Below are 27,756 nucleotides of genomic sequence, written 5' to 3'. Positions count from 1 at the left end.
TAGAAATAAAAAACTGAAAAGTGGGGCGTGCAATATTATTCAGCCCCCTTGCTTTAATACTTTGTAGCGCCACCTTTTGCTGTGATTACAGCTGCAAGTGGCTTGGGGTACGTCTCTCTCAGTCTTGCACATCGAGAGACTGAAATTTTTGCCCATTCTTCCTTGCAAAACAGCTCGAGCTCAGTGAAGTTGGATGGAGAGCGTTTGTGAACAGCAGTTTTCAGCTCTTTCCACAGATTCTCGATTGGATTCAGGTCTGGACTTTGACTTGGCCATTCTAACACCTGGATACGTTTATTTGTGAACCATTCCATTGTAGATGTTGCTTTATGTTTTGGATCATTGTCTTGTTGGAAGATAAATCTCCGTCCCAGTCTCAGGTCTTTTGCAGACTCCAACAGGTTTTCTTCCAGAATGGTCCTGTATTTGGCTCCATCCATCTTCCCATCAATATTAACCATCTTCCCTGTCCCTGCTGAAGAAAAGCAGGCCCAAACCATGATGCTGCCACCACCATGTTTGACAGTGGGGATGGTGTGTTCAGGGTGATGAGCTGTATTGCTTTTACGCCAAACATAAGTTCGATTTTGGTTTCATCTGACCAGAGCACCTTCTTCCACATGTTTGGTGTGTCTCCCAGGTGGCTTGTGGCAAACATTAAATGAGACTTTTTATGGATATCTTTGAGAAATGGCTTTTTCTTGCCACTCTTCCATAAAGCCCAGATTTGTGCAGTGTACCACTGATCGTTGTCCTATGGACAAAGTCTCCCACCTCAGCTGTAGATCTCTGCAGTTCATCCAGAGTGATCATGGGCCTCTTGGCTGCATCTATGATCAGTCTTCTCCTTGTTTGAGCTGAAAGTTTAGAGGGACGGCCGGGTCTTGGTAGATTTGCAGTGGTCTGATGCTCCTTCCATTTCAATATGATCGCTTGCACAGTGCTCCTTGAGATGTTTAAAGCTTGGGAAATCTTTTTCTATCCAAATCCGGCTTTAAACCTCTCCACAACAGTATCTCGGACCTGCCTGGTGTGTTCCTTGGTCTTCATGATGCTCTCTGCGCTTTAAACAGAACTCTGAGACTATCACAGAGCAGGTGCATTTATACGGAGACTTGATTACACACAGGTGGATTCTATTTATCATCATCAGTCATTTAGGTCAACATTGGATCATTCAGAGATCCTCACTGAACTTCTGGAGTGAGTTTGCTGCACTGAAAGTAAAGGGGCTGAATAATATTGCACGCCCCACTTTTCAGTTTTTTATTTCTAAAAAAAGTTTAAAATATCCAATAAATTTCGTTCCACTTCACAATTGTGTCCCACTTGTTGTTGATTCTTCACAAAAAATTACAATTTCATATCTTTATGTTTGAAGCCTGAAATGTGGCAAAAGGTTGAAAAGTTCAAGGGGGCTGAATACTTTTGCAACCCACTGTAGGTGCCTATGTCTCACAAAAGTGTGGAGAATTTGCAAACCGATGCATACTTTATCATTATTCATTACACACACGCAAGCAGACACGCGCACAGACACACACAGCGTCCCGAACCGGTGTCCCATGTCGTAATAAAATGAATGTGAACGTCTTGATTTTCTCTGAAGATTAGTGTAGCTCCCATGGCGCGCGGGTTTGATTTGAATTCACCAGGCCACAATCTCGTCTGAGGCTCCGTCTCAGCAAGGACAGGGGAACAAAACAACAACAAAAACAGGTAAACAACTTAAACATGTCCCCTCCTGCTCAGGCTTACTTCGGCGGCAGGCAGCCGTCCACTGCGGGCGTGCGTGCATGTGTGTGTATTCCCCTAATGCCCCGACAAACTGCTTTCACACACGGCAACATCACTTATCCACCCATACGCCATGATCTCACCGTCTGCATACCAAAGCAGCGAAACATTAGAATCACAAACAAAAACACATAACAGGATAATCTCATCATTCCATTAGTCGAGGAGTGATTTCATTTGCTTACTTTCATGGTTAACTCTGTCTTCCACAACATATGGTCAGTGATCTATTCAAAGAAGTTGGGGAAGTTGGCTTTGACCTCTTTTAAGTTTGCCCACACAGAGGTCAGGCTGTGTGTATGTCCATGCTGGGCTTGGGAAAAGCTATAAGTATGTGGAATTGACCTACAAGTGTGTTCTTCCCTAGCAAGTGTTACTAGGTGGGACAAGCTTTAGGCCCAGGACACACTAAGCTAACTGTTGGCTGCTGGATGATGTCGGGCGATTGGTTAAGTGTGGTGGCCAACCGTCGCTTGTAGCCGGTGTGGTGTGTACAGCACTAAGGGATAAGCGATAAAGGAACGAAAGACAGCAACCCAAGAAAACTGCACTCTCAAGAGCACATACAAGTTTTAGTACTAGGAACGGGCATTTTAACTGTATTTATTATTCAAATGCCCAAATATTTTAACTAATAACATGTGACATGTATTCCCAAAGAGCTTATATCCCAAAGTATATTGTCATCAATGAACTTGGAGGTACGAGAGCTTTGATGGTGCTCTGATAACATACTAAATCATTTTTATAGTGTTATTACAAACATGTGCCAATCAAACACTTATTCACCGTTTAAACATTAACTTTTAATTAGCCATCAAGTGCTGCTAGTAGCTAGTGTTAGGTTCACGTGGTCATTTTAAACTTATAATACACTCAAAGAACATATTCTTTACTTTGTACTCTGTAGTTTTGAAGTTCCAGCTACTGCTATACTGAGTGCATGTCGTCAGTCGGCTGTAGTCTTCGTGGTGTGTTTGCGTGTAAATCTTCCAAGGACCTGACAAACAACAGTGAGCTGATGGAGGTCGATCATCAGTCAGACACAGTTGGCTCTGGCTCTTATACGCCAGCTTAGTGCGTCCCTGACCATACAGAACATTAAAAAATAACATTCAACCTAAAGAGAAGCTGTAGCGCACTCAGTTTATCAGAATATCTGCATTTAGTGTGTTATTTCACCTTCAAATTATATTCTGCATGCATGTGAGAGAAACAGGACCAGGTGGAGGTGTAATCAAGCTGACTTCAGCACCATGACAAATTTATTGTTTCCAACTTGCTTACTTTCGATTAGCTATAATAAGATTCCAACATTTTAAAGTGGAAACTTAATAGTGACGTGCAGCTAAATAAAGCGCAGTACGATTTCTCGTTAAGTTGAACAGAATGTTTGCCTGTGTTCTGTGAAGCTTGTCCACCTTTGCTATGAAAACAAGGCATTAGTGGGCAGAGCTACTGCATGTCTTCCCTCATTATTTAAAAGAAGCTCAATATTGCCTTTTTAACCGAATACACTGTGATTGGTTGCAAGCATATTCAGGATTTTTAGACTGTTATGGGCTTATTAATAATTTATTTCAGAGCAACACACTATGTCACTGAAATGCATATACTTTTGGATATAAAAATAAGAGAAATCACATTACTAAAGCCTAAGAGTACATTAACCAGCTGCTTTTTTGCTTCAGCATTAGGGGTTAATTTACAACAAGGCTTCAGCTATGGAGTCTACATTCCCTGACGCCTGCAGTGAAACCTCAGATAAACAGGCATGCTGCTTATGGAGTTGTAATGCTGGCTTTTGTCTATGTGGCTCCAGGCTGAGGTGTCTGTGGGCTATAGTAAGTGTGTAAGAGTGTGTGTGCTCTCCTCAGCCCAGTGCTCATAGCTTTAGCTCCAGCTACTGCCCATACTGCAGTCCCTAGGCTACACCTCAAGTAGCCAGCCAATCAACAGTGAAGGGGGATTTGGGGAGTGTGTGTGTATGTGTGTGTGTGTTTGTGTGTGTGTGTGTTGGGGTTAGGGGTCTGAAGAGAGCCCCCTAGATCCCCATTCTAATAAAACACTGTGCCATTCCACAAGCTAGGGCAGCTGGGACATGGGCAGACAGCCATGCGCACGCACACATACACACACACACACACACACACACACACACACACACACACACACACACACACACACACACACACACACACACACACACACACATTCTCTCTCGCTCTCTCACACACACACATACACACAATAAAACTGTACGTCAACAGTATAAACCCAACAATATCTACAGCAATCATAAACCTGACACATACAAGCTCTATGATAACCCTTCAGCATTATATCAAACGTTGCTCAAGCAACATACAAGAACAGCACATATTTAATACTAATATGTCAGTGATAATATTTCAAATCTTTGGTAAATTGTACATTATATACATTATACTGATGTTTCACTATACTCACATCATACATTATATGTCCAAAAGTACACACCTTTGCTCTGGAACAGCCACACTTGAGCTTAAGGCCACCATGTCCAATGCCAAGGGTCAGCTAGAGTGGTATAAAGGAAAGCTGGGCCTTTGCAGCTTACACCCCAAAACCGTGGAAAGATCTCCCCACTGACATCATACATTCAGACTCACTTAATGTTTTTTAAAAATTTTAAACATTTTTTATTCTCTTGCTTTTAGCAGCTCTTGAACTATGGCAGTGTGGATTTTAGTATTTTGGCTTTATAAATGTTGTTTATTGTATATCATTTTAATGTAAAGCACTTTGAGGCTTTTTTTTTTCTTTAGAAAAGTGCTGTATAAATAAAGATTTACTTGCCTCCCAGCATCGGGCTGTGAAGCAGTGGAACTGTGTTCTCTGGAGTGATGGAGGACCATCAAATACCTTTCGGAGAAGTCGACCTTGCTTATTACCCAGTGCCCCTGGCCACAACATATCACATTCAGGCCACTAAAGATGCAGAGCCCCAGGCGCGAGGGGCCATTTGCCTTAGAGATTTTTTTTACCCCCCCCCTCCTTAACAAACCACTGATCACACACTCACAAATATCCACCACCAATAACAACAGTACATTTCATCATCCAGAGCCTATGTAGTGAGCTTTACAGGCCGCGTTGACGAGAAAACAACCCGATAAAGACCACGACTACGAAAAAACAATGAATTAGAAGGGAAAAATATTGTGTGGCTGGAGTTTAAGTTTAAAAAGAACCACAATTTCATTCTCTAATGGGAGTAACTCTAGAATTTTAAAAAATCACAGGATTAGAGACTCATTAGAGACTTTTGACCAATTCTTGTTTCCGAGTACCCATAATAGGTCAAGAACGGTTAACCGTGGAAATGGGAAAAAAAGCTAAATAATGACATAATAAAAATAAACAAACAAATAAATAAAATAATAATAAAAGCAATAAAAAAACAGGGAAATCTGTAGGTTGTTAACGTCTAAGGAGTAATATAATGAGACAAAATTACAGATAACCAGTACAACAAATGGACGGATGGAGACTCTTCCACACGTTCTTCCTCTTCAATGAGTGATGTATCAATATGTTAGTTTGTGGTGAGAAATATGTTTTACCTGTTTCAGGACATCAGCCAAGCATATTTAGTGATAAAATCCTTACTCTCTCTGTCTTCTCAGTCACACATAACATACTAACAAAAACAAAAAATATCATGTTTTACAGTTCTTCATGTGATTCATTTGAATACTGGCACTTGACCGTTTAATTGAGTACTCAATCCTAAACAAACCCCCAGGGCTGACTGATCAAAGTCTGATAAAGAAGAAGATGGGTCAGCAGAAGCTAATTCTAAAAAAATTCAATTCTGGCTGACCGCATCATGAAGAACATGGATCCCTTCACATCATACCCTGGTTGGAATAATAAAAAGAAATGGAGGGATGTCGGGGACTTGTCCCCTTTAGAATGAGTTGGTGTGGTCCAGAACTAATCACCTAACATCAGTCCCTGACCTCCTCCCATGAATTGATGCAATCAAATCCTAACAGCAATGTGCCAACATGTAGTGTAAAGCCTTCTCAGAAGAGTAGAAACTGTTACTGCAGCAAAGAGGGAACAAACTCCTTAGCAAAACTCCAGAAAGAGCTAACTTCAGGACATGAAGTGCACATTAATATAGATACATAGACTTATAAATCACCTGCTCTCTGTGTTGAATACACACTGAATGGCATTTATAAATCAGTCTACCCACTCTTTGTTAACACACACACACACACACACACACACACACACACACACACACACACACACACACACACACACACACACTCTCTCTCTCTCAAACAAAGACCTCTTACATCACTCTGCTCTTCATTGTGTGAGAGCTCACAGGCCTCAAATATTCAACACTTTCAAGATGTCAAGGGGAGGGAGTAGGCATCAACAAACAAGCGCAAAGAAAGTCCTCTAAACACACACACACACACACACACACACACACACACACACACACACACATACAAACTGCTGACTATGGTTAAATATTTACCAGCGCTAAAGGAAATAGTGTATATGTGTACACACGCGCATATGCAGGGGGGTGTAGGTCGGGGGGAACTGCAGCGCCCCCTGGAGGGCTGCATTAGAAGCAGCAGTGTGTAAAGACGATGCGTGCTGTCAGAGAATGACAGCAGCAGTGCCTATAGTCGGGCAACAGTGGGGGCTGGACGGGGTGTTTTTTGGGGCGTTACCTAGGGAAACAAAACAACAACTGAAAATATATCTCGTTCTTTCTCTCTCTCTCACTTACACACACACACACACACACACACACACACACACACACACACACACACACTCACACATATATAGTGAGGAAAGTCTCTGAAGTTTCCAGCAAAGGAGCTGGGATCTGGCAGAGTGGGTCTAGCAGCGCTGATCAGGGCGAAGCATCACTTATTTACCAGCTTACGTCTGCACTATTTATGGGACACAAGGGAGAGGCACATAGAGAGAGAGAGAGAGAGAGAGAGAGAGAGAAAGAATGAGAGAGAAAGAGAGAGAGAGGCTAAAATATGCATGGGGCCTGGCTCATATGGGGGTGAGAGAGAACGAGGGGAAGAGGGAGTAAGAATGCCAGAGACAGAAAAAGGAGAATAAGAGAGAGAGTTGGAAACTGTTAGAGAGAGTGAGAGGAAGAGAGAGGGGAAATGGGGCGATGTGAGAGCGAGAGAGGATGATGCAGTGACGTGTCCTGCAGGAAGCTCAGGGGAAGGTGCAGAATTAACGGAGGCCGGCCCTGAGCGGGGCCACACAGGGAGGCCATGCTGGGTAGGGCAAGCAGGCCAGGCCTTTCCATCCATCCAGCCTCATTAACACATACACCTACATAAAAACAGCAATAAACTGAGCTTCACTGAGGAATGCGATGACTGGAGAGCAGACAGTGGAAAGACACCGAATGATATACACACCTATCCCATCTATCCACAGGCCATCACACTGGACACCACTAAAGGCTTGGATACAGTACACAACCGTTAAAATCCTAATAAATCACGAAAAGCTGTATTCAGAATCACAGAAATAGACCCTGTCACCTGGGTTTTAAGGTTATTTGAATTCTTTCAGTTGTTCCAAGACCATTCCCCAGTCGGGTCAAAATACAGCAAATGCTATGTAGTGAATTGTGAATAGGTGGAAAAACTGGGGACTACGTGCTAAATGTGTTAAATGGTTAAGGATCATGCAGTACTCAACAACTCAAAAGTGCTAAGCCATTAGTAGGAGTCAACAATAGCAAATAAACATGGAAACAGTTTATTACTCTCATTTTTCACTGGCTATAGGTGGACACCATGCAGGTTACTGACCAGCATGCACGCCAAGTGAAAAAACAAACCTTTGAGGCCTTAAACTAAACTGAGACACAAGGAGTTGAAGCGTGGGCCTTACATACTTTATTTTTACAGTATTTTCTAAAAATATTACCACACACTACCACTAACCCTAACTACATAACTCATATATCAATTTTATAATAGTAAATTTTGCATCAGAATACTAAAAACTCCATTTAGGACGCATCCCGATTAATGCTTAAAGTATTTACAGACGACTGACTGAAATGACATGGTATAATCAGTACATGTGGGTCCACACATCACTTTCACACCTGCAAAACTTACATATTACTATCACAACAGTTACTGAACAGTTACTGGACAATAAGCCTTCAGTTGAATAAGTGAACAATAAAGGGGCTCGAGGGGTTAGCCTCTAAGGAGTAGTATGAGAACACACAGTGCCCTTACTGACTCATCACACCAGCCTGATGGGGGTCTTGAATTCCAGACACTGGGGGGCATCAGGGGACACAGGGACAGAGGGAAAGATGGAGACTCGTGTGGAGAGATGGAGGGGGCAGTGTGTGCCCACCAAGCCGTCGGCTGGAGCAAAGATCTCGGCCGGCCGGCCTCAGGGCGAGGCGGACAGTGACCGACAGGGTCCAGCGCTCCTCCTGCTGCTAAATGGACTGACCGGCCATATGCCCAACGCCGCCGGCCCTACATCACTGTCATGCCGCGGCTGGGGCCGGGCCGCATGCAGGGACCATGAGGGTGGGGGGAGGGGCTTATTGGAAATTTAGGTCACACCCCAAACCAGTGCATAAAGTATTTGCAGATAACTAATAGAAATAACTATATAAGTTAAGTTCAGCATTAGGATTTGATCAATGTGCAGTGCAAGACTGTGACCTTCCTCTGAAAAGTTTACTGCACTGATGTAATCAGCATCCTAAGGCTTATATGTGGGCCCACACTTTGGTTTCTCACTCTTTAAACTAGTACCTTGTACATTATCTTACATTTACCTCACAACTAACACGCAGTAGAATTCAATTTAAAGATTTGACCAATACTTAGTGCAAGATGGTGACCTTTCCCTGAAATGATAAAGCCGTATTAATAGAAATGGGCTACTAACCTCACACCTAACTAGCATAGACTCCTCCCCTCACCTCCTCACACACACATACTCACATGTGTGCAGTGTGCAGGCTGCAAAGCTGGTGGCCCATAGCTCAGGAAGATGAATGCAGAGTGGGCTGGGGCAGAACGGAGCTGACCCCAGCTGCCCACTGGAGCCTGGCTGAGCTGAGTTATACACCGGCCTGCCCTCCTCAATCTGTCTGCCCCATAAGCAGCACAGAGAGGGAGAGAAAAAGACTCAGCGAAATCAATTAAGCTGGATTGCATGCAAATCCAAAGAAGGCCCGACATGAGGAGTTCAGCCACAAATGTCCAAAAAGTAGAAAAACACAGGAAAGAATTAGGTCATTTTCCACTGGCACAGCAAATAAAAAAGGGCATTAATATTCTGGATGCATGAAAGCCCTACAAACCTGAGAGATGAACCCTGAACAGAGTCCTCAGTGCCAGCTGGCCTTACAGCTCAGTCATCATTTATCACAAGGGTGTCCAGCTCTGCTCCTGCAGATCTACCACACTGCTTACTATATTTCTAACCTTAATTTACAAGATGAATGCAGCTTGGGGTGAAATAGGATGAAACACCTGATCCAGACAATCAAGATCTTCATGAGAGTGAGTCTGAATATTAGCCTTCAGCAAAAAGAAAACAACAGACAACTGATTTAGTAAACTGTAAGAGGGCATTATGTGACACCAATGAGTAAGTCCTTTAAACGGGTCAGCTTTTTCAGTGAGCTCAGCTAAGCTAAAATCTTGGACAAGCAAATACACGATTATAGCTTGTAAATTATATGAACAGCTTGCTGCATGTTCTGCTTAATATATATATTAATATATTATAATTCTTTATTTATCATATTTGTGTTTTTTTATAACAAAAACCCATCAAATAAAATAAAATAACATAAAATATAGGGGGGTACTACATACGAAAATAAATTAATAAATTTAATCTTAAATTAAGAAAATCACAATACATATCCTGTAACTACCCAATCACAACTGACAGTGCCGGCTACATAAAGTAGTCAGAGGTCCATAAGTGGTTCCCATATTTTCTGAAAAATGTCTCCTTTATCTTTTAGACCTGCTTAACATATTTAAAAAAATAAAGGCACCCAATGGAATCAAAAATGTTTTTTTTTGGAGTGCCATTCCCTGATGGACCTTAAATGGACACTACTTTAGAGAACCATTGCTGTCAATGAGATGTTTAAAGAACACTGAAAGTTTAATGAAATGAAAGTTTAAAGGACACTGTGCCAATTAACACCTTTTCCTAGAACCACACACTGAAGCAAACCATCACTAGGAACCTTTATTTTTACGTTTGTACAGTCTGAAATTACTGTATGCATAATTCCTATTTATGCAGTTTTATGTGCCTTGATCAGCGCTTTCGCCCTGGCCGGACCGGCACTTTTTAAATATGTTAATTGTACAGTGTCTCTGTGCATTTAAACTGCGTGATTAGGACTGGAATTAAACTCCACAAGATAGTACAAGGCTGTACATCCCTGATTAACCATCGACATCAAAGAGCTTGAGCCTAAAACACATTCCATTTATAGATGTACTTACAGAACAAACAAAAACCTCTAAACCACTGAGGCAATAAAACAAATCCTGAGACCAGAGCTGTAAGGGTCAGCTATTTTTCCTTTCACACCTGCTGGTAATTCTGAGTAATCTGCCAGTACCCACTTGACCCAAATATTTTACTGCTGTACATTTAAGGAGACTGCTAAAGTTTACTAAACTGTCAGAAGACAACTTGTTACTCTGTTCGTAAGGGAACCCGGTGTTCCATGAGCTGAGTGAGAATGCCACAGCCTAGGAAATCACATCTGTAACATCTTTCAGTTTACTTTGAATTTTAATTCAATTCAATTTGTAGACGTCTTTTTCAATTGAGATTCTTATAGGGATTGGATCAGAACCCATCCTTATAGGGAACCTAAACAAAGTCCTTGACAAGACTATCTCTGTGAATGAGGAGAGACCAAAATTGGCTGATTACAGGTTACAAGCTTTCCCATTCAGATTTCAACCAGTGACCTGTCTCCTCCTTTATAATGTCTCTGAACACAAGTGGTTCTTTTATGGCATCGTTCCAAATAATTCTTTCAGACACCTTTAACAGGATAGCCTGTCCACATGTATTTGCATACATATAGGTTCACATGTCTGTAATAACACACACACACACACACACACACACACACACACACACACACACACACACATTATCTATGCTGCTTATCTTTTTGGGTCACGGGTGGGGCTGGTACCTATCCCAGCGGTCACTGGGCAGAATGCAGCAGAAAACATCCTGGACAGGTCACCAGTCCATCACAGTCCATCACACACAGACAAATACAGCCACACTCACATTCACACCTAGGGACAATTTATCATGTCCAATTGGCCTGAATGCATGTCTCTGAACTGTGGAAGGTAACCGAAGCACCCGGAGGAAACCCAGGCAGACACGGCGAGAACACGCAAGCTCTGCTCAGAAAGCACGCTGGTTGCATGGCTGGGGAACTTGAACCCAGCTCCTTCCTGTTACCGTGCCACCCTTGTCTGTAAATAGTTTAAAACATCTGAGGTCACTGTATTCATAAAGCATATCGCTGTCGTTGGAACAAAACCTTGCATCTCCAAAAAGGGTAAATTTACAGGAGAAGGAAAAAACCTACTTTACCTTTAATGTAAGTCAGTGGAACCAGACTTTATTCCAAGTCATTCTGGACCTTTTCTTTTAGTCCATTCATCATGAAATGTATGTACAGGGTAAATAGCTGTTTTCAAATTATGTCAAAACCTGAAAAACATCAAAAATGGACATACAAGGTTTTCTTCCGACAACAGCGATATGCTTATTGTTTGCTGTCCTGGCTGAAGCTGCTCAGTCTTGCTGATTTAGATCTTTTTTCCTGCTTTTTCTTCTGCTGGTCCTGGATAAAATTAAGCTGTAGATTCGAAAGAAAGGCTGTATGTCCACACTGTGCATGTGTGTGCGCAGCCCTGTAATCCTGACACAAGTTACAAACTAAGCACTTGTTCAACTGCTTAAAACATTAACCTTACATAACAGGAGACACCTGGTGTGTGTGGCTACACTATCAATGTGTGTGTGTGTGTGTGTATGTGAGTGTTTAGGGCGTCTGTGTGTGTGTGTATTTGAAGAGAGAGTGTGTTTCAGTCTCAGAATAGTGGGGTGCAGGGCCTCCCTGAGGGAGCACAGATAAAAACCTGCATGAGACACAGAGAGAGAGAAAGGGAAGGGGAGAGTGATAGAGAGAAAGGGAAACTGTATACCTATCACAGTATAACAGTGAGAGAGAGACCCATATGGACAGGAGTAATGTCAAGCTCAGAAAGAATGTTACAGTAACCCGAGCCCCTTTCTGATGACCTGTCAACATCCCACTCCGAACACTTGCTCTGTGCAGTTGGGCGTGAACCTGCTGGGCATAGAGCTGTCTGTTCACCAAGGTAGTGCTCTACACCATGACAGACACGCGCACAAATCCAACACACACCTAAAGCAAAAAGTACCAATCCCACTATGTCTCTTGTGGTACATATTCCAATACAGGCCTGGTTGATGATACCACTGCTCTTTTTGTCTTCTTTAGTTTTAGGTCTACATACAGTACTGTGCAAACATTTTAGGCAAAGCCATTTGACATGCAATGGGCATTTATTTGCTCAGGAAAGGATTCATATTTGAATAAATGAAAATATGACTACAATAAGCAATAATGTGTTTTTTATTCATTGTCAAACCTCTGCTCACAGCAGCCCAGTATTATTTGTAATTATTTTCCAATGCCTGCCTTGACTAACTAAATTAAATCAAGTGTGCTGGTGACTTAATAAACCCATACAATTAGAACTATTTAGTCATAGACTCAGTTTTGCCTGCCACTGAACTCTTCTCATATTCATACTAACACATCATCATGATGTGCTTCTAACGCTACAGTGGAACGCTCCTAACATCAGTCCTTGGTTATCACAGTGACAGGCCGTTTTCTTTTTTTTTATATTAAATATTGTGTTTTTTCGTGAAACCTTATTCTTTATTCATATCACTCTTGCAATATTGTTTTCCTATCCGATGTTGACCAGAGGAGGATGCGTTCCCCTTCTGAGTCCAGGTTCCTCTCAAGGTTTCTTCCTCTTGCTCTCAGAGAGTTTTCCTTGCCAATGCTACCCATGGCTTGGTCATCTGTGGTTTGGGCCCAGATTTTCTGTAAAGCTGCTATGCGAAAACGGCTGTTGTCAAAAGTGCTATATAAACAAACGCACCGGGGGCATCGAGGAAACATCTGGAGCCAAACTTTGTTCTTCTAACTATCTGACAAGATATCATACCTTTTTGTTAAGTTCTTTTCTACTGTTTTTATGCTTATATGCATTTATTCTAATGATATATATTTCTGGTAATCCCGTATATCGTTGCTGTCTCCATTTTTGTAAAGTATAATATATAACAGTATAATCCAGTTTTCTTCTATTCAAGGGGGCCCAACTGCACTGCAGTTTTCTCTACACCTGGTTCACATTATTAGCTGATTATGAAGTCTTGAGCGGAATCAGGTGGGTTAGAAGAGGAAAACACACAACTGTGCAGTGCAGGTGGCCTGTGTACGTTTACATACATTATGGAAGTAGAACGATAAGATGTGAACAGCATCTGCAGATGACTGATTGGAACGTTAATATTGGTACTTGGTTAATGCAGGGATTTTACCAATATTGAGTGTAAAATAATATTAATATGCATTAATCATAACATACTATCTAGTCTAAACTGGATGACTGCACACACCAAATAAACATGTAAAACTGCTGAACTACTTTAATTTACTGTATCATTATGCCATAATTATGCTTAAGTTTGAGTAATAGATGATATATAGAGGAGATTTCAACACTAGATATCAGTGAGAATTGTTACACTGGTGCAGGCCTACTATGCATGAATGTGTGTGTGTGTGTGTGTGTGTGTGTGTATAGTGTTCATGCCCTGGTGTGTGAGTACGTGTGTAGTAGAGTGTACAGCAGGTGGTCTGATTGATTTGCAGAGTGGTGGGTCTAATCGTTACTGGCTTGAGGATGCGCCTCGTTTTCTCCTTTAATTCCCTTATTAGCTCAGATTTGTGTCACATCTGCGTCTCTCACAACTGACAAAGGCTCACTTTGAGGTCCATCATAAGTGCTCTGAACAGCACCCTTCACCCACATACAGCCACAACTGAACAGGTCTAACGGGCTTTTGCGTATCAACTACATTCCCTCAGCCTCAACCTTTGCTCACTGCAACATGCCACAGCCCTCTTTGACTGTAATCATCCTCATATGTTTATTTTCTTATTATGATAACTGTTATCATTACTAGTATTGTTGTTAACAATATGACTGCTATTAATTGCACTGATCATGCTCAGCCACAGTCCTATTTCGCTACGCTGCACCGACACTGTCCTCGATAAGGTTGCGCCAATTAGATCTGTCACTGTTAGTCCACTGAACTCAATTACTCAGGTTAAAAAATCATCAATTAAAAGAAACCTTTTTGATGAATCAGCGATGATTAGTTGGAACTGTGCACAATAATGGACACTTCAGGGCGAGCCTGCTGTGGATGCGACTTACAATGTAGTCAACAATACTGCATAATAAAATTATTAACCAAGGAAGACGATTTTCTTTACTCCATTAACCCCTTTTCACAGTAGACATAAAATGCAGGATAATAATAAAAAATAAAAGTTAATACTTTTAACTAATTTAAGCATAATAGCATAATTTATAATTTCAAACTACATATATATATATATATATATATATATATATATATGTGTGTGTGTGTGTGTGTGTGTGTGTGTGTATATATATGTGAATAAAAGCATGTAAAAGATCAAATCTTCAGCTGAAATAAACAGATTTATTAACAGACGATAACTGGTGTGCGGAATTTCACGTGGGGAAGAGTGACTAACCTGGAGTTCAGTCTGGAAAAAGAACTTCTGTGGACACTGCGAGCAGTCATAGATCTTGTCCTCCTGTCCGTGCACTGCGAAGATGTGCTGCTGCAACTTATTGGCCTGGACAAACACTGGGGGAAGCAGAAAAAGAGCAAAATGGTCAGATGATTGGCTAAAAAGCCTTCAGCTGTTCTGCTAAACGAAGCTTGCCTTTGCATGAGTGGTCAGAGAACAGGTGACTGAGCTGATGGCCACACAAGATTGAGGAACACAGGAGAAACAATGAGCCTCAGCTTTCGTGCTTGAGAAGTGAAAGCTTACGGAAATGATGCAAAGCGTCTGAACTGAGACGAGGGGAGAGAAAGAGTGTTCCTCAACCCTCTCTATCAGAGGAAGGCAGATGACAGGAGGAGACGGAGGGAAGCGATGGAAAGCAGAGGCAGGCTAAACCATCCCCTCCAGACCTTGTGATATTTATCAATAAATCATCCCCACCTTTTCCTCGGGATTTTCAATTCTGTTCCTGTGTATTTCTCTCTCTCTTTTTTGTTTCAGTAAACTTAAGTTTGCTGTGTGTGTGTGTGTGTGTGTGTGTGTGTAAAGCATGAATTATTAAGACTCCCCGGAGGAGAGACAGTCTCTTACTTATTCATAAGCCGCACAGGAATAGAGTTAAACTTTAAAAGAGAAGTGCGTACCTGTGGGGAGGGTGCAACTAAACAACAACTCAGAGAAGAGGGGAGAAACAAGAAACGAGTGAGAACTGTTCCAGAGAGGGAGAGAGAGAAAATGATGGGCGAAGAAAGACAGAGATAGCAGAAAGAAGAATAAACAGATTAGAAGGACAGGACAGAGCTGGACAGGGGGTGGTGGAAAGTGGAGGAGAAAAAAAAACAGAAAGAGTGTGTAACTGTAACCGCAACGGTTCAAATGACAAAGACTTCACTGTCACAAATAATTGCTGGCATATTAATGCCTCAGAACTGGTCACCTTTTCATTAGGAAATGCAAGCTGTTCTTCACATTATGTGGGCATTTCATGTTAAAAGGACCGACAGAAATGGTTGAGAATGACTCATTGCATTAACAAACAATAAAATTAAGAACTTATTTTCTTTTTTGTTATAAACTGTAATAGAGAAAGGAAAAATATTGCTGTCATGTTAAAATCTTGCACCTTTGTTATTTTCACTTGTAAACATGTTGTAAAGATTTAATGATGAATGGACCCCCAGAAATGGCCCAAAATGGAATAAACTGGAATAAATTGTTGACTTATCATACACTAAAGTTCATAACTTCATCAGCTTCTATAAATGCTATAAGTTATGCTATATGTTACCTATCATGCGGTTTACACTGTGTGAACACTTCAGGATGAACGGACCAATTAAAATTGCCCAAAATTGCTCAGAATAAAATCTAGTTGTCTTAATGTAAATTAAAGATGAGAATGGTTCCATCTCCTGTACGGCTACCAAACGACGAGCGTGGCTGAGCTGCTTGAAGAGCGTGGGTTAGGGGTGAACAGTCAGGGACAAAATGGCCTCTAACAGCAGTCAGTAATGTTGACAAGCTCAAATAATGATTTCTGATTCCCAAAGGTGAGTTGATGGACAGTCCAAAGTGACTTTCAAAGTGCGCACGAGCACAATACACATCCCCCCACCACACACCCACGCGCACACAGGGCCTGTTTAGCTAAAAGCACACGTAGAGCGAGGGCTCTGCCCTGGAGAGAGAGCGGATTACACTGCCTCTCTATAAACCTGCCCTTTATTCTCTGACCTCGGCTAATGCTCTCTGCAAAACACTTTTTTTTTTTACACGCACTAAACTGGCTCACCTCTAAGACCTTCAAGCCAACTGGCCTTAATACAAATACAAAGCTTTTCAAATGTCCATCCAGTCCGTTAGTAACGTCTGAGTAAAGTGACGCTGCTCTGGGAAGGCCAGAGATCAATACTGCAACTGCAGAATTTTTTTTGTTTACTAACACAAAACTACGACCATTTGCATTATGTATTGGGTTTCAACGATGTATAAATCAATGATGAACAGACTGTTTGAAGTTTGAACAATTCTGATTGGCTCTGCAGAACCATCTACAATTATCATTTTTTAAAATTTAGATTATATATGGCACTCATTTTTATTAAGAAATGTAAGAGCTTCAATGAAAAGTAGGTCATACTTTTTCTATTTTCTATTTGCATTCTATTTGAAAGCTACCAACTACCTACTGCATTAATAACAAATGCATAAGCATTGAATAACATATTAATAAAGTTTTTGTCAGTGACTGTAAGATGTTTTGTGAAGTAACTCACATTACATTGTCATAAGCGGCCAGTGACAAACATTTTCTCTGTTCAGTGTTATGAAGCACCATTCTCATGTAATGGAAATCTATTTAGCTATTTTGGGAATGCTGCTTTATAACATTGTTATAAACATAACAATGTCTTTAGTTTAAGGCCAAACTATATCATTTACTTCCTAAAACTCACATCATCTAGTGATACTGGCATAGGTGGTTTAAGTATAACTGTATAAGTACATTATTTAATGCTTGTGTGTGTTATGAAGTAGGTAGCATTCAAATGAAGTGTTACTGAAAAGCCTATCAATTTAAAGCTTGTGGTGAAAAGATTTTGATGCATATTAGTGTTTATTAAACATTTGCAGTGTATTTTATTGTCATGATAATACAAAAAAACATAAACTGGATATTTGGACATGGATAGGAAATGTTCATATTGTCTCAACCCCAAGAGTTACGCGGCAGGCACAGCACTTTTTCCGTAGATCTTGTCACATTAAGATTAGCTTGAGTTTGCTCTTCTCCTCTCACTCCTCCAGCAGGTTAAGTGGGGAGCGTGAGAGTTGCCTGGGACACTCCTGAGTGACACTAGGGACCTCAGCAGGGAGGTCATCTCTTTTTAACTACACTATGAAGACAAGAGGACAAGTAGACTGAGGAGGACACCCAGAGCCTTTCATTCTGACCTTTAGTACCTTTCGTCATTTGGAACTGTATTGCTCTTTCTGGTTACTTTACTTAGATTAAGGACATTTAAAGGATGAGCCTGGTCTATACCTTTTGAACATTTTGTGTCCACCTAAATACATTATATGGACAAACGTATTGGGACACCGACAGGTTTTTTTATGACATCCATCAATTTCATGATAATAGCACTTACAGCTGACGGGGCAGATCTAGCAGAAATTTCACAAGCTGATTTGTGGAAGAGGTGGAATCCTATGACGGTGCCTTGTTTGAAGTCACTGAGCTGATCAGTGCAACCTATTCTACTGCCAGCGTTAGTCTATTCAATTTGAGCCGCCTGCTAGAAATGGGTTTGGCCAAAACATCTGAACTCAATAATTAGGAGGGAGGTCCCAATATTTTTGTCCATATAGTGTATGTTAAGTATGAGGGCATCAAAATCATAGAACAAATATTTGGTGCTCTTGCTAATTATTAGTCTCATTACTTGGGAATAACAGTGTTATAAACAGAACACTTAAGTTCACTTTAGTTTATGGCCATAGAGAATCATTTACCGCTTAAACCACCTTATGCCATCTTGTGATTATTACATAAGCTCTTTTTAAAGATTCAAACACTGCTTTATAAATACAATATTCACCGCTTATGCAAGTAGGCATTCAACTAAAGTGTTACCCAGTCTATAAACAGACTACACTCTTAAAAATACTGTTCTTTGAGGGTTCTCAAGGGTTCTTTCACCATGCCCTCTAAGCATGCACATAGTTCTTTGAGTTCTTGTTTATATATAAAACTGCTGTCTTTACAAAACAAGCCTTGAACAAACAGAGTGTACTTTAAAGAGTGTACTTGTAAGTAAGTATGTAAGTAAGTAAGTAAGTATGCAAGTGTGATGAAAAGACTTTTATTTTTTAAAGACAATTATTATTAGTGGTTTTCGAACATTTTCAGTATATTTTAACATCATGATATTGTAGACATGTTGTAAAACAGGCTCTTTATTTCTGATCACTCCGCTGGAGAAGGAGAAGAAGAGGGGGAGAAGAAAAGCGAATGTATATAATGGAAGTGAGTGTAGATATTTGAGCAAATAAACAAATATAAACTCATCCCTTTTACTGCACACAACTGAGGGGAGCACAAAAGAGCACGTGAAGAAGAGCATGCAGGAGAGCACATGTCTGTCTTTCAGTGTGCACAAATCTGAGCCACTGTGCGTAATCATGCATCATTAACCTACATGAATGAGTGCAATTACACACATGTATGGGTAAGCGGGCAGACAGCGTGAGCGATCCGCCTGTCCTTTCTGCGCATTTGTAAGTGCGTGTGTATGTGCGAATGGGTACAGCCCACCCACACACACCTTCACTGCCCCTGACCCTATGCCCTCGACCCCCCTGGGCCAGGGCCCCTTACCTGTGAAGCAGACGGGGCACTTGAAGGTGCCACCCATGCCCTCAAAGCTGTGCTCGATCAGGTGGCACAGGAGTTTGGCCGGAGAGTCAAACATCTGGTTACACAGCTTGCACTCGTGATTGATGCCTTCCTCTGAAACACAAGAGCACATGATACAACAGGTTACAACTACAGCAGAGGGGTCAGAGAGAGAGAGAGAGATAGAGAGAGAGAGAGAAAGAAGAATATGGAATGGGCAAATGAAGTGAAGGAAAGAAAGCAAAGAAAGAAAAAAGAGAGAGGGAAAGAAGAAGGGAAAGCGAGAAAAAAAGAAAAAGAGGAAAAGAAGATAAAAATGAGAATGAAAAGTAGGAAAGAGAAAGAAGAGAGAGATGGGGAGAGACAGAGAGTGAGAGAGAGATAAAGACTAACAGCAGAAGTGGGGAAAAGGGAGAAAGAAACGGGAAGTGAGAGAAAGAGATAGTAATAGTGAGACACAAAAAAAAGGGACAGAGGAAGTGGATGGAGGGATGGGATACAGAAAGAGAGATAAAGAAGGAGAGAGAAAGGGAGGAGCAAACACACACATACACAGATGCACAGCCCAGTGTTACTAACTCATACACACTACAGAACACCGAGTTAAAGCTCAGTGTCTTTATTAATGACTACTTATGGAACCTTTCTATGATGCTGAAACACACTGTGTTTCCTCTCTTTTTTCTCTCTCTGGTCCGACTGTGGCCAGTCTGACCAGCCCACCTCCCTCTCTTCCCTCCTCCTCCTCTGCCCAGTGCCGTCTCTTTCCTGGCCGGTAATTGCCTGCTGCCCCCCAGTGCCGTGGGCTCCGTGCCCTCCCCCCCTGCCCGTGACTATTTTAAGCCGGCCTGAGTGACATCAGTGCCCCCCTCAGCTCAGTCAGAGCGGGACAGATGAAAGGTGGGCGTTGTGTCGTAGCTGGACGTCTGCGCTCCCTTCTTATCGCCTGCGCTCCACACAGGCCAGCACACCGCCCGCCCGCGAGCACTCCATCAGACCCCTGTCTACACACCACCACTCCAATCCCCCTGACCTGGGGTGGCAGAGATGCCACCCTGGCCGATCCTGTGGCCCAGCAAATGCCTGTGGAGTCTAGAACCCTGCTGGCCAGTCCAGACACACTCTGTGGAGCCCTGCTGTTTAGCAAAAATAATATTTCAGCAAGTGAAAGCTTCTTAAATTTAGGCAATATATAGCTGCTGTCATAACAAAACCTGTTGGATGAAATGTTGGATGAGCAGATGTCTACAGACTTTTGGACATACAGGGTATTTCTTACTACATGGGCAGATCATCCAGCATTATTCATAAAAATAAGTAGTGCAGTAAGATCACTGCATCTGATGGAGTGACTCAAAATATGTAAGCATGTTTAATCTGAGCGCTGTCTCAAAGGCCTGAAACAGGGAGAGCTCTAATACCCCTCTGAAAGCAGAGTGAGGGGCAGCGGTGGGTGGGGAGCTAAAAAGGAGAGTTTGTATGGGGGTGGGGGGTATAGGCAAGGACACCAAAAGCTTTGGTGTGTCTCCTCAAAGACTTTGCACTAAGGGAAGATTCCTTTTGAAGGAGCAACTGTAGGACAGGACCGGCTACTGCACGGCAAGTGGCTTTAGGAGAACATTTTGTACGAGCTGTTGTTGTGCAGTTACAAACAAGAGGCTTCAAATGAGCTGAGAGAGAGAGAGAGAGAGAGAGGGAGGGAGAGATGGAGAGATGGAGAGACAGAGCGCAGGAGAAAAAAAAATATATATAGGGAGAGAGAGACAGGAGGAACAGAAAGAAAAGAGAAAAGAGGAAGGAGGAGTGAGAAAGGAATAAAATAGAAAGAGAGAACAAATGAAAAAGCGCAAGAATGGGTGCATGACAAGAAATGAGAGAGAGACCAGGATCAGGGAGAGAGAAAGAGAAAGGAGAGAAAAAAGACAAAGAGGGAAGAGAGTAGGAGAAAGAGAGACAGCCAGAGAGGAAGAAGGAGAGAGGGAGAGACAGAGAGAGGAAAAAAAGGAAGAGAGAGAGAGAGAGAGAGAGAGGAGGAGGAGGAGGAGAGAACAATGACACCAAAGAGAAACATTGGGGAAATGAGAGGGGTACGGGGAGAGGAAGGGAATTCTGCTAAAGAAAGCAGAAAGCAAAGGGATAATTGGGCTGTCCGGCCAAAAGTAATGGTAGCTGGGGGGCCTTTATGTGTGTGTTTGAGTGTGTGTATGTGGTAAAAAGCAGGCTCCTCTGCAGTGGTTTGATCAGCAAGTGAGGAACATGCTCCATCATCTCTTTTTTAGCCTCCAACACTAAGCTCTCCAATCCAGCGTGTGTGTGTGTGTGTGTTAGAACTCATGTAGGGATTGTAGTTCCTTGTTACCACCAAGCAGCCCCATGTTGTCAGGGTAGAGTATTTGATCAGTGGGGCTAACACGCAGACCTTCAGGAGGGGGTACTGCAGTGTACTGGGGGAACCCATCATATAGCTAAAGAGCAACACACACACACATGCATGCACCAAGCATGTCAGAACCTGAGGATTGCGACAAAAGTCCACTACATCACAACTGCTCATAAGCAGACACAAGAGAAGTGTAATGCAAGACGCAGGGAGGGGCTGTCAGAGACGCCCCTCACAATATCACTGACAATATCGCTAACAATTCCTCAATCACAGAACCCAAGGGCAGGAAATGTCTTCCCGATCCCATTTCCCTCACTCACACACAACTTAGAAAATTTAAAATCAATGGATTATGGTACAATTATGTTCCCTGACTAATGGTACTGAGATGTGCCCTTCTGGGTACTGCCCCAGTGACAGTTCACTACCTTTTGTATAATAGTGTACCCTCAAAATGACTGCTAATGGTATCAATGTCATACCAAAATACTCATTCAATTAAAGTCAGCGATCACTAAATATGGGAGTTTATTTTATCAAAATTATCTCAAAATTTCTTGGCCTCTATATTACTCAAAGGCTGTGTATGGCTAGTTATTCATCAACTAAAGTCAATTTTCTTTGTTGTATATATATACAACAAAGAAAATTGACTTTAGTTGATGAAGTGTATATATATATACACACTTTTTTTTCAATAATTGTCAAAATAAACAGTAGATTTCTAGAACACTAACAGAATTGATCATGACTGCCAATCCTGAACTCACCTTGTATTCAATTACAGCATGTGTCAAACAGAGCAGGCTCAGTGTTTATAAAGGCAGAGGGGTGGCTGACTGACCGATGGATCGATTAGCTAATCAGCTAAAGCAGGCCACAAAATAGTACTGCTCCAATGAGAAAGAGGTGTGACTAGGGAAGCAGCAAGTTTTATTAATGTGAGGAAAAGAAGCTGCCTCTATAGGTTTACACTACATTAAAGAGTTCCATAAAAGAGTCAAATTTATACAGTTTCCCACCTTATGCCACATGAAGTCAACCAGCTAAGACAGAGGTGCTCAATCCTGGTTTTGGAGATCTACCACCCTGGAGAATTCAGATCTGACACACCTAGCTCTAATTGTCAGATGCTCCTGAAGGCCTTCATTACCCGGATCAGACTGGATTAGGGTTCTAGCTGAACTCGACAGGATGGTAGATCTCCAGGACCAGGATTGAGAACCTCTGAGCTAAGACAAGATACCATCTAAAAGGGAAATTTCAGAGATTTTCCTAAATTGCTGCATCATTAAATGGTGAAGACGTAAACAAAATCATTAAGAGTAATCTGAAATGAAATGTCCTGTTTTTATCCAGTCAGAATTGTTCACTGTGGTGTAGATAGGAACCAGACGTCTGAAGCATTAATGCATCATGCAGACCTTTTGAAAAGCAGTGGAATGCCCCTTTAAGTTTTGCACTGGAACCATGAAGCTAATCAGTAACTGTAAGCCTAAATTCAGAGTTGTGGTTTCTAAATTAGAAGCTGTGACCTAAAGTACAGAGCATAGATAAAACAATAGCAATAGCAGCAATCTTGAAGCTTCAGTTTGACCGTCTGTGCTTTTGTCCACTTTACCAACACGAAGCATGTCTTAACTGATGACATTCTGGATAAGGGGGAAAACTATTCATACAAATTTCTGTCAATCTATTTCTTTAACTTCAAGCAGAAGCTGCCAAAAGCCTAAACAACGAGCACTTTTTAAGATTTAAGATGGAAAGACTACAAGGCAAAGGAGGAATAGAACGTGGGATGAAGGAGGCAGTATTTATCTATTATTCCAGATTGTTATTCCACCAACTGAGCAGGCCTCCCTCCTTGCACAAACACACTGCTGTGGCTGCTGCTGCTGCTGTTTGCAGCCTCTGCAGTGGCTGCTGCTAAAGCTCAGGCCAATGTGCTTCCAGCTAATTGACCAGGGGGAGCCAGGTGGCGCCCTGGCCTGCGCTGCTCCCCACGGGATGGTCCGGCTATATGGGAGCGGCCCCCTCCTACTCACTCCTCTGTCTCTCTCTCTCTCTCTCTCTCTACCCATCACCCCCTGTAGCGTGTGCTGGCACACAAATGAGCTGTGTGGATGGGAGCAGTCGGACCCCAGGGGCCCCGGCCCCTTTCGGCCCGGCCCTAAGGCCCGCAGCCCCGGCCCCAGATTGATGGGCCGGATGGCGGGCGAGGAAGCCGCGGGGAGGTAGGAGGAGAGAGAGAGGCGGGGGCCCGGGCGAAAGTGTTTGGTGGGGAGGGTGTGGGGGGGTGCAGGCAGAGGCAACGGGCTTCTCTAGGGGGCGAGCTCAAGGTGTGTTGCCATGGCAACTCGGAGAGGGCGAGCAGGGAGAAGAGGCGGCGTGCTGAGCTTGACCTGTGCTGGTGGGGGTGGCAATGTGGGCCAAAGCGGTGTGCACACACGCACACACACACACACACACACACACACACACACACACACACACACACACACACAGTGCTGCAGAGCTGGAGGGGTCTCAAGAGCTACTGCTTCCTACTTACTCTCTTCCTTTCTCGTTCTTTCACACACACAGGCACTTACACATAAATACACAGAGTACTGCAGTGCTGAAACAATCCCATGAGCTGCCCAGCTACCTGCTTTCTCACACACAACCACACACACACACACCACAAAGTGATTCACTCCACAACATTCCCTTAATACAACTTTCATTCATGCCCACTCAGACTCTACAGCTAAAGCTCTCTCACCCAGCCACTCCCTCTCTCTCTCTACATGCGTGTATCACAGTGAGGCAAGTTGGCCTCATTGACTCGACAAAACACATACACACTGCGTCTGAGGACGAGAGGTAAACCTGCTAGCTCACTCGTTCTCTCTCTCTCTCTCTCTCTCTCTCTGGCTGCTAGTCTAATTCACACGTTTCCTATTATCTGTAGCAAATATTTTCTGAAACGCTCTCTCTCGTTTGCTCTCTCTCACTCTCTCTTTCTCTCTCTGGCTGCCAAACGGGATGGAGTCTCCGGCTCCACATAGTTTTTGGCAGCAGTGGACGGCATATGGAGCTGACCAGCTTGGAATCTCCTATCAGATTACATAACAGTGGGATGCTGGATCCCTCCACCCTGCAGAAACCGACCTTCATACACACAAGCAAACAAACAAACTCTCCTTCCAAAGCACATGCGCCTCTACTCTCCTCCTCCACTCTTCTCTCCAAACCTGCTAGTCACTCCTCACACACTGAAGTCTACGCTGGCTGTTGTACTTTTGTCAAGAGCCGTGCTGACAAGAGCTGGAAAAGGCTGAGAAGACTAGATTCGCAGCAACACAGGGATTAGCGACTTCTGACATGGATAGTTCCGGTTCTAAAATGTGCTGAGCCAAGTTTGAAGCCAGTCATTGTAAAATGACTAAATGAATGCGCATCTAAAGACATTGTTTTTACAGGAGAGACTTCCTTTTTTATGTATAATTGTAGATATCATTAGTATTACCTGCTAACCAATTACTCGATTTGTTTTAGGAATACTTTGTCATTTTGTGTACTTCTTCTTTGGAAAGCACTTTGTGACACCTTTTGCATTAAATGTGTCCTAAAAATAGAGGATATTACAATAATTGCTGTTATTACTGTGTTTGTTTGCCTTTTAATAAAAGCAATAAGCCATTAGATGCCATGCATTACACACATCATGTCTAACCTAAACCTTTACCCTTAACCTAAAATTTGCGTGACGCTCCGTCTGGAATATTAAGCACTGACCATCTGAATGCTCAAATACAGCAAACTCTGCTGCACCACAAATTCACCAGCAAATTGACAATTACCCTTTCTTTTATCCATCCTCCAATAAAAAGCCATCTTCTGTGCAGCAGTTAAAGTTTCACGAATCAAGATCCACTAGTCATTTTATGTCCCACCTCCTTGTCTGCATTGTACCAATAGGCACGAGGCCGCAGGCCTTGGCCCCCTGCGAGGCGGACCGGTCTGGCTGCGGCTGCCTGCTGACCATCCAGAGCTACCATTGCTGCCTCTCATTTCCACACACATATACACACACACACACACACACACACACTGATAAAGAGACGGCACACTGAGAGGCGGGCAGGGGCCTGCAGCCCACTGCAATCAAAGCAGAGGAGAAATCAGCCAAAAGCAGAGCTGGAGCCGAGCAAGCATGCTCAGACTGCATGTGCCGGGCATTAGCACAACACCGTGACCTTGCCATAACCATGCAAGCAGCATTAGATTCAGAAACAAAGCAAAATATTACTGCTCTTTTAGAAGACTATGGCACGTTAGCACAAAGCCTTACCAGTCATATGCCTTGTTTTGTCAGTGTGTATACCAGCAGGTAGCACATTGGCATGCACCCACATGCAAAACAGGTATTTTGGCAGATACAACTAACATAAGTGATCTGTTGTCTAAAAACTCACTCTTGAATCACAAAGACTTGAACGTTAGCACACAATGTAAGCATGGCTATTTGTTCCGAATGTTAAGTGTAAGCCTTAAAGTGCTCATGGGTGAATAGTTGTAATCGGTGCACCAATAAAGCCTCTACATGACAAAGTCTTTATAAACAGCCTCTTTAACATGCCTGCTCAACCAGCTCTCACACATAATCCATATGTCTTTGTCCCTTTTCTCTCTCTCCACACTCCATAAATTGTCCTAAAAGCCAGGCGGGCATTCGAATGACTGGTACGCAGAAGCCAGCTATCTGCCGTATCTGACATTCCTCAGCATATGCTGCTATGGGGTGTTAAGTGCACACTGTAAAACAAGGGAAAGGAAACCAATGTGATAGCGCCATGGCATCGGAGGCCACAGAGCAAATCAGCAGATCACCATGGCAATGTGCACGCCTGAATATTAGAGTAAATGCAGAATAATAATAGATGATAAATTCTAGGGAACAGTCAGCTGTCAGCCAGGGCCTCATTAGAGACACTTAGCAGTAGCTGGAGGGCTGTACTGTAGGCGCATGAGCACTCTTAGAAAGCATTATAAAGCATGACTCTACCTTCTAATACTGCAGGGCTGAAGCCGAAATCAAGCTAAGGATCATGCTACCGACAAAATAACATGCGTTAATGCTTGATTTGGCTGGAGACTGTGACAAAACGGCACGAGTGGCAGCTCCTGAGTGGAGGAACGAGAATAGATTTATTTCTATCAAGCGTTCATTTCAACACAACATAATATATTGCAGCTTACACTGCAGGAGCAAATATATATATGCAAATATATATATATATATATATATATATATATATATATATATATATATATATATATATATCATTTGCATATGTGAAAAGCATAGACCAATAGAAAGGGTCCAAAGTTGCTTGGAATAAAAGCTTGCTACTTAACTAGTACGTCTATGAGTTAATCTATTGTCTATGTGCTCAATTAATCAACTAATCTAATGATTATGCTCCTGTTTCAGTTCATAATCAATTATACAAGTTTTCCTTTTTTTAATAGAGTTAAAAAAAATCAAAGCAAGTACAAACAGCTATCATTTATTAATTTTCCAACTTTTGTCATCGTTTATATGACTCTAAGTGGAGTACGTCTGCCTAGGTGACATACATCACGTGATTTTTAAGGGTTTTAAGGCAGCATATTTCACAAGTTTTAAGCCTTATCACATGCAAAATAACCTGAAGGCATCCTAAAACATACGCACCACTGTCCAGTGCATTATTTCTATGAACGCTGTTAGTCTGGAGCCATACCAGGTCATTGTTAAACTGCACTCTCAGTATGGAACATTTCACAACACTGTATTTAACTTCACTGAACTTTTCATCGCTTCCACGAAAGGCTGTTTTCCAACATGTAGCCTAATGTTACATTTATGTGGTTGAGATTAGTCACTTATGCCGGTTTTTCAAGCATCATTGAAGTGCTGCTGTAAAATGCCGCTCTGCTTCAGCATATCGGGCACTGCACGCTGTGACTTTTGTGGGTCTTGCTTTTTTGAATTCATCTTCCTGTTACAGCCGCCTTTGCTCAAAGTTTTCTCTGTGGCACGAACAATTTCCTCTTATGATGCAATGAAATGACAGAAGCCACAGGCTGTCTTCAAGTGGTCCT

The 27,756-nt window shown here is 42.4% G+C and overlaps 1 protein-coding gene across 7 annotated transcripts in view; it reads right to left on the bottom strand.

The window, feature by feature from the left end:
• Window positions 1-27,756, bottom strand: part of znf423 (zinc finger protein 423) — a 196,736-nt gene that overhangs the window by 15,503 nt on the left and 153,477 nt on the right. For all 7 annotated transcript variants that reach the window (XM_037540050.1, XM_037540052.1, XM_037540051.1 and 4 more), the window contains 2 exons: window positions 19,224-19,355; window positions 14,804-14,919 (listed from right to left, as the gene is read on the bottom strand). In XM_037540050.1, the coding sequence (XP_037395947.1) occupies window positions 14,804-14,919; window positions 19,224-19,355 (248 nt within the window). The remainder of the gene's footprint in view (window positions 1-14,803; window positions 14,920-19,223; window positions 19,356-27,756) is intronic.

Source organism: Pygocentrus nattereri, chromosome 7 (assembly GCF_015220715.1).
Source record: "Pygocentrus nattereri isolate fPygNat1 chromosome 7, fPygNat1.pri, whole genome shotgun sequence".
Classification (NCBI taxonomy): Eukaryota; Metazoa; Chordata; class Actinopteri; order Characiformes; family Serrasalmidae; genus Pygocentrus; species Pygocentrus nattereri.
The sequence above is the reverse complement of the archived record's forward strand: the minus strand, read 5'-3'. Positions and strand labels throughout refer to the sequence as shown.